The sequence below is a fragment of the Camarhynchus parvulus genome, chromosome 3 (genome assembly GCF_901933205.1).
Source record: "Camarhynchus parvulus chromosome 3, STF_HiC, whole genome shotgun sequence".
Lineage (NCBI taxonomy): Eukaryota > Metazoa > Chordata > Aves > Passeriformes > Thraupidae > Camarhynchus > Camarhynchus parvulus.
Window position 1 is genome coordinate 21049547 of NC_044573.1, and position 8446 is coordinate 21057992.

Below are 8446 nucleotides of genomic sequence, written 5' to 3' on the forward strand. Positions count from 1 at the left end.
AACAGAAACCCTACACCATTCAGCTGGAACAATCCTAGGATTCCCTCAAAGCAAAGCTAGAAACAAATGAGGATGGGGTTCGATTTGTTTGCCTTGTTTTTTGGGTTTTTTTTGGTTTGTTTTTTTTTTTTTCAGGGGCAGCAGTGATGATTTTGCCTTCTGGTTTACAGCTATCCCTGAACTAAACCAGAAGAAACCCAGTTAAAATATTTTTCCATGCTAAAAGACAAGATTACTATTTTATTGATCAGTAATAAAACACCGCTTAGGGTAATTTAGTACTTAACATGTTATTTGCGGTGGGGAGTAATCTGAAAAGCTCTGAGTAGCCTTAAATCATTTCACAACAGTTCTTCCTGCATAAAAACAAGTGTTTGCCTCTGTACAACTCTGTGATTTTGTGGTATATATATATTTTTACAGAAATCTGTCAATTTTTAAAGGGAACATCCATTTGATAAAGTAGAACAACGCTGCTTGTAGTGTTGCCACAGGCCAAAGTGGGGAAATTGTGAAAGGGCAGGAGATGGGCTGAAGGTGCCAACAGGACTCTCACAGAAGGAACATTCAAGTACGTAATTGTTTGCAGGATCTGGACCTACAAGAGGAGCTCAGAAGAACAAAGCACTTGGCTTCACCAATGTCCCTTTTCATTGCTTCTAATGAAAGATTCATAAGAATAACTTTAATTTTTTATGATCTTTTTTTGCATTACTGTATTAGCTGCATCTACTCTGTATGCAATTTCTTCTTAAATACAGAAAACCTGTTTCAAAATGCCAGACATAATAACTTAATCAGTACAATAATTGATCTTGATTGTTATGCAGTCCTTCCTTAACAGTCAGGAAGTGAGATGGAGCCCAGAAAATGTTTTATATTATTATTTCTTCCCATTGCAAAATGATGTATTTGTGAAGAATGCAGGTGAAGGTCCATAGTGGAGTTCATTTTCTTTTCTTTTTTTTCTTTTTTTTTTCAAAGAAAAAAAAATTAAAACCCCCCTAATTTGCTAGTTTGTTGTACAGTGGAAGAATGATTGTATTTGTCCTTTTTGGCTTCGCCCAATTAATTGGAGCAGTAACATAGTGATTGTTAATAAACAGCTCTAATTTGACTGTACTTGCCTATCTACTAACCCCACCATATCTTTGTTTAGCATATCATCAGGGAAAACAAGGAAGCATGTATATAATTTTGTTCTGTTGTATATGAAGTTTAATAATTATGCCACAGTGGATTCTAAATTAATCACAGAAGGCACAACAATATTAATAATCTGTTTAGCAAACTCCAGTGTCTTTGCACTTTGATGTTAGGAGCAGAGACAGTACGAACTGTGGCAGTTTTTTAAATTGGGCGAGTGTTTGTTTCTTTTTCAGCTTATATCAATGTTTTCTTTTATGCTTTTTCTACTGTGCACCTTGTTTCCCTCTAAGAAAAAAAACCAACAAACCACAAACCAAAACCACGGAACAACTCAACAAACAAGCCTCTGCTTATTTGGGTGCGTTTGGATCAAAGCTGACAGATCGAATTTTTCATTTATTTAACGAAGTTTCATTGCAGCCATTCTTCATAATTACAGCAGTGTTTTAATTTTTTTCTTTCCCTTGAATAGGAGAAAGGGGTTCTGAGAAAGTTTTTAATTAGCTAAATAGGTCTGTGTAATCTAGATGAAATAAACACGCCCGTTTGAAAGGGTTGTTAGAACTTTTCCAGCCATTTAATCCATAGATGGCTGAACACAATGATACCTTCCACAGAAAGCTACAGCCACCACCAGCAGCTGTTAGAAGAGAGCTTGCTCCCTGCTCCTATTGATAACCCTTTGTGGAATGAAGAAAAAGAGCTGAGGGAAGGAGAACTGAATGTCAGACAATAGACATCGCTACACACACTGTCTCTGAACTTTCCTCATCTCTGAAGGACAATTAATTATGAAGGCCTTTGGGGTAGGTCGAAGCAAGGGAAAACCTACTGCTGGCCCAGCACTCCAGCCGCTATCTCTGTGTTTGTTAAATGGTTGTGCCTGTTGGGGAACCAGAGTAGCAGCCACCAAAATAGCCAATAGATCATTTAGGAAAAAAGAGCAAAAGATTTTTTTATGTGTGTCTGTCCTTGTATAATTCTATTCTCACTGTGAAATCATCCATACACAAAACACAAGGACAATTTTTTTTTTTTTAGAAGAACCACAGGGTAGGTTACAGTCAGAAACGGCCTCTCAGTGGTGTGTTAAAAAGGATGGTCTTTTCACCAAATCATTTCACAGAGGCAAAACAGACAAACACAAAGAGTTGAGACTTTTTCTCCTACATTAAATAGAGTAACTGATAAGGTCAGACATATGATACCTAAAGACATGAATCTGTGAACTCTTGAAGTCAAAGGACTTCTCTGTGCAAAGGAACAATCTTTCAAAGGAAATAGATCATAGAACTCCACTGAATCCCCTTTAAACTTTATGAAGCAGGAGGAGAAAAAGCTCTAAGTAGGGAAGCTTGACAGAAGAGCCTTGAACTATTTTCTGAAGGAAAGATGAGACCCTCCCTAGGCTGCCACAAAACATCTTTTTTTTTCTAAAGGCTCTTCTGAACTTTGATATGTGCCAAGACACCGCTATTGAAAGCTGTATAATTATGTGCTATAGCCACTGTAGAAAATGCTTTGTTCACCACAACAAAGAACAATAAGCAAAGTAAAGTGACATTACACTGTATCTTTTTCTTTAAGAATGTTGAGAAAGGTCACGGTACGTTATAACTAATAAAGCTGTTGAGTAAGGAAGTTTAAAGTTGGGCTTGCTGTGCTTAAATGCAACCCAATGACAAAAAGGCAGAGGGAACTAAAATTGTAATGACATTAAAAAATAGATCATATATCAACATGCCAACTTCATTATACAAACACCTTGATTCCAAAGGACACAAACAGCAGAACCGGGTGTAGTGCTGCAATAGTATTCCTCTCACAACTCTCTCCCTAATAGCTTCCAACTACGGTCTGCAGTTCAACTAACTGCAAAAACTGATTAATAAGCATTAATTGATACATGCAACGCACGGACCTTCTATTGCAAGCCGTGGATTCTGTTACTTGATTAAAAACCAGGTTCATGTCCTGTGCAGTTTCAAGGAAAGCTCTGCAGTTTCACAAGGGAGACTCTTCAAAATTAGAAGGAAAAAAAAAAAAAAGGAAAAAGGCCAGAGGGCATCAATTAAGTTCCCTGAAACCAAGATTTTTAAGTGAAAAAGAAATACCATCTGGCCACCTATGTTTCAGTTTTCCTTCAGAGGACTCAGGACAGTTACATTTGTTATTCTCAAATTGCCAGAGCAGCTTTACTCCCCTTGCTGCAGATCAGCAGACAGCAGCCTTCCGACTCGGTCTTTAAGAGTGCAGAGAACGATGTTGAAACACTACAACAATAAAGCCCTTGAAGGAGGAAGTATACAGCTGAGGGAGAAATGTGAGGAGTGGAATACTGAAACAAACAACTGTCCCGTTGGGCTGTGCTCACTGCTGGTACCACCAGAAGCGTGGAGACTGCCACAGCAGGGCAGTTTGCTTGGAAAGAGCAACCTTTGGGATGCATGTTAGCAGGTTACAGACTTAATTTCACTTCTCTTGAGGCCGCTCAGCACTGCTCCAGAGTATTAGGGTGTTATAAACTGTACTTTACAGTGCCTAACTGCTGCAAAACCACTCAAAAGTGGCCTTAGTTTAAATGAGAATCAGGTTTGAGGACTTTAATTCTCCTTTTGATGAACACCAATTCAGTTCAAGATGAATCCTGCAGATGAAACTGGGGAAGAATACAGGTTCCTAAAATAAGCATATGAGTGGCCAGCAGTTTTTATAATTTAGGCTGTCTTAATTTTTGGATGCAGTGCTGGGCACACTTCATTTTCAGGGAATGGACTGTTGAGGACCTCCTGACAAAGTGACTCTTATTGAGCATCCCAAAATGAAATTGACCTAAAATCATCATCACTTCTGAAAATGTTGGCAGCCTGCATTCCTCTCAAGGGCTTGTAGGCCGCTTACGTGACTGGGTTGTTACTTAGATTTTATAGGTGGTGTTATTTGACTTGTTTTACATCATCCCATTGATTTTTATGGGACTAACTGAGAGTGCTTTAAGTTAAACACTCTGCTAAGACCTGAGTACAACTGGTCTTAATTAGGTTTTTCCCGCTAGTATGGTTTTTTCCCTGCCAAAAGAAGGGCAAACTCCTTAAAAACGGTTTTCTCCCCCTTGGAAGCGACACGTGCCGTAACTAGCGCCGTGAAACGAGGCAATCCTGGTTGAGCCCCGCTGCACCAAAACTGCAGACAGTGTGTTTGTGCAAATAGCACAGCTTGGCAGGCGCCTCACTATTGTGATCCATCTCAATAACTACATCTGCAGAATCGGGCAAGTTCCCGGGAGGCAGCGGGCGGGCTGCGCTCCGGAGCATGGCGCATGCGGGGCTTGCTTTGCTTCGCCCACCCTGCAGAGGAGCGGGCCAGGCAGGGGGCACAGAGTGGAACTGCCACCACAGAGACACCCTGACACTTCAGAACTAAGGCTGAGTTGTTAAATGCCCACCAGGAGAAGGAATGGGCACTGTGCAGAGAGGTGTTAATATGTGGAGAGTGACGGTAACTGCTAAAAAATGCAGGGAACAAGGATGACTGAGAAGGAGCGGGAGACAAAGCAAGGCTAAAATTCAGGCATTGTCCCCAGGCCAGTTTCTTTTAGTTATTTTAAGTAAATAAATCTGAAAATAAACTCTCTGGTTATGTTTTTTAACCTATGTTAAACTAATTTTTTTTCAACTCATGTTATTCAACCATAACTCGAAGCATGGTATCGCCCTGTTTTTTTATTTTAATTCAAAGCATGGTATCACCCTGGTTTTCAATCATCCTGCCAGAGTCACAACTGTGATCTCTGATGACCTGTGCTAGGGCAGATTATGAAAGAGAGTAACAAAATTATTTAATTTTTATTTTCCTTACTTTTTCCTGTAATACATAGCAACAATACCTGACTCTAATTATTGCAGCTGGCATTCAAAAGCCTATGGCAACACCACAGATGAGACAGATATCAAGTGGCACAGCAAGCTGTGCTCTCTTTCTGACCAACTTGAGCTGGGACACTGACATTTGTGGCTTTCATTCACCAGGACAGCCCACCTTCTTCCTCCCTGCAGGAATGGCCCCAGAATAAATAAGTACCTTCACCTGCCACAAAAAAATCCCAAACTGTTTTTTCTTTTTTTTCCCTTTCAAAACTCAGTCCCTCATTGCTCTGTTCAGCTCAGCACATGCTTCTCCAGCTAACCCTATTGCAAGAAAGAAAAATGTGGAACTGGTTACACACGTGCACACACAAAACAGGCAAAGTTACACCGCACAGAAGGAGGCCTTGGATCTGTCTCTGGCTCATAGCCACGAGGGTACAATGGCAAAGCTAAAAATGATAGGACATGTGGTTTGTTAAACATCTTATTTGACTTTGCTACAAGCTGTCAGTGGCAATGCCCAGGGAAAGGAACACAGTATCACAAATTCTTGAACAAATCAATGGCACAGCCTGGTATGGGCCAAACACACATTCTAACTTTAGAATTTTTTTCCTAATAATCAGTTTAGGCTTATACACATGAAGTGTAGGCATGAATGTGACCTGAGAATAGACAAACGGAAGGGTTTAGGAATGACAGTGACAGTGTAGGTGATTTAAGAGAAATTGCATATCAGACTAATCAGAAGATCAGCAAAGCATCATTGAAGTATGAGAGGAAGGAACTTTGATGATGCTAAATATGGCAAGTGCTCAGTTTGCTAAATCCTTTTGGATCCAATTTCAACATTACAGTACTTGTCATTTTTGCTTTCCAGCTTGTGGGGGAAGGGATGGGCATTTATCAGGAAAAGTTACATTGTGTACATTAAACACTGCACCACGCAGCTTAATGTTCTCATAACTGCTGGATCCTCAGCAAAACCAAGACCTGAACTCTAGGAAATTCTCATTATAGTACATAACACAAGGAAGACTAAATGAATGAATTTGCAATCTCCATTTATAATATCTCTTTCCTGCAACAATGGAGGAAAGGAAACCAAGGGGCTCCTTTCCAACCCACTGTAGGACCCTTAGCTGAGGAGACTGCTATCTCTAGCAGTACTAAACATGAGATTTATGTTTTCTTATCTACTTGAAAACACATATACACTCCCCACAATTCTTCACTAGAGTAATCCACTTACATTAACACTGGCACTAACACTTTGAAAATGAGTAATAAGTGTCTGAAACCATCAAGAGTATGAGAACTTTTGAGCACAAGGAACATTTCAACCTATGTTCTATGAACAGAAAAATGTTAGTAAGAAAAATCTTGAGGGAATCTAAGCACAAGGAAAAAGTTGGTCACACTTATCTCCTGGTGCATTTCCTTTTCTGCCCCTATATTTAGTGACTGTGGCTTGGCATCCGGGCAGACCTACATCCCAGGGGTGGCAGTCTCCTGTCTTGTGCCTGCTTGAGTTCCTAGTAGGGTCAGAGCCCTTGGGAGTGCCTGGGAGCTCATGGCACACCAAAAACAGTCTAGATGTTGCCATCACCCACCATGGATGGCAAAACCTTTGAGGAACATCCTCTTCCCCCTCTTATTTCATCTGCCCCCTCCACACAACCATCCTTGCAGAAAACTCTGCCAGCCCAGAAGAGGGGGAAACAACCAAGAAAGGCAACAAAGTCTTTGTTTAGACTTTTTGCATCATCTGAACTTATGTGCTATGAGAACAAGTCCTGCTAAAAATCCATCAGAAGCATTTTAGGCAGGAAATCACCCTCCTCATGCTGAAAAATCACTTTTGTGAGAGAGGGGGATCATTATGCAACTTGACCCTGAGGGAATGGTGCAGACAAAAAAAAATTAATAATTAGTATCACCATTGCCTTCCTACTCCACCAAGAGATGGGATTACTCAAGCCTCCCCCACATGCACACCCTGTTCAAATGCATCATTACATCTGACTACCTGAACAATGCAAACTGCCATCCTCAGCAGGGAGAAACACTCTCCCGTGGTATCGCCGAGGGTCAGCATGTTAATGATAACAATGGTCTGCTGAGCTACCAGGCTGGCCTGTAAACAGGAATCTTAATCAAAGGCACAAACCTGTTACAGCAGAAAACAGAGCATTTACTTCGAGTACTCATTTTATCCTGCAGTTGGACAAAGCAAATGCATTTCAGTTCTGTAAATCAAATGAAGAAATGCAGAGTCTCTGATCACACATTTAGGGAGCTTTAGAAGAGCTGTGAGGTGACTTCTTTTACTACTGTCCCTCCTAAAGGAAACTTCAAAAAGTCAGAACTAAGAAACTTATAAAAAAAAGTGAAAACTTTTCTCTCTTGTCAGGTCCTAGTGAGGCATAAGTCTCCGGCTACCAGGGCTAAAAGGATTAATTAGCATCATTCAGGGATGTGGAAAGCCAAGATTCCACTGGTCACAGCCACATCAAAAATGTACATTTTTTTAAAGGCAGCCTGGACCTCGAAGCAACTCACACACACAGAGAAACAAAGATCAGTGCCTACCTCAAAATCATTTGCTTTATTGTAGTGCATGTTCAGGGCCCTGTACAGCTCACAGTCTCTGGTTATAGACAGCTCCTCAGTGCTCGTGACCCCGTCGTTGATGGCTTGCCGTGCATACTTCTCCATCTGAATGTAGTAAAACTCACGGAAATTGCTAAACCACTTGATGAGCTGAGAGGTAATGCATCTGTTGAACTGTTAAATTTAAACAGTAAGAAGGATAAGAGCACTGACATTCCTCCCCCCAGCCCCATTTCTTTCAAAAAGCATTCTTTCCTCCCCTTTCCCACCACCTTTTAAACCCATGTCTCTGTGCTTCTGCTGGGGGCGGGGGTGTGGGGGAAGCAGCTGGCAAATTCTGTTAGTGTATCAGATGAGGGGAAAATGTATATGGACCAAAAATTCCAGAACAAGTAACTGAAGGGTAATGACACTGCATCCAACCATTTTCAAGATTTTTAAAGAAGTCTAGATTTTTTTACTGTTACACCTTCCTCCCCCCCAGCCCGCTGTGCTCTCATAATTAAAAAATGTGGAATGCCTTATGGGATGCATAAGGAATAGCTATTTTGATGCGTAGGTGTCACAACCGGCACAGTGGACTTTGCTATATTTAATTGGCCGGCCCCTTTACACCTTACGCTGACTTAGTGATTTTTACATCAGCTGCTGAGTAAACTAGAGGAACGTGACCTTTTTCTTTCTTTCTGCTCATTTTTTGCAGGCGTTGCAGTTACATGTGCTCCTGTAGCTATACTATTCCTCTGTTGTGCCATAAATACTCTATTGTGTTTTGAAGCGACCATTAAAATGCCTTTCCTTCCTTCGGTGAATTTTAA

General features: G+C 40.8%; 1 protein-coding gene across 1 annotated transcript in view; it reads right to left on the reverse strand.

Annotated features, from left to right (window-relative positions):
* The window catches only part of PROX1 (prospero homeobox 1), a 49549-nt gene that overhangs the window by 20196 nt on the left and 20907 nt on the right, over positions 1 to 8446 (reverse strand). The window contains 1 exon segment of the mRNA XM_030946157.1: positions 7608 to 7802. Coding sequence (XP_030802017.1) covers positions 7608 to 7802 — 195 coding nt within the window.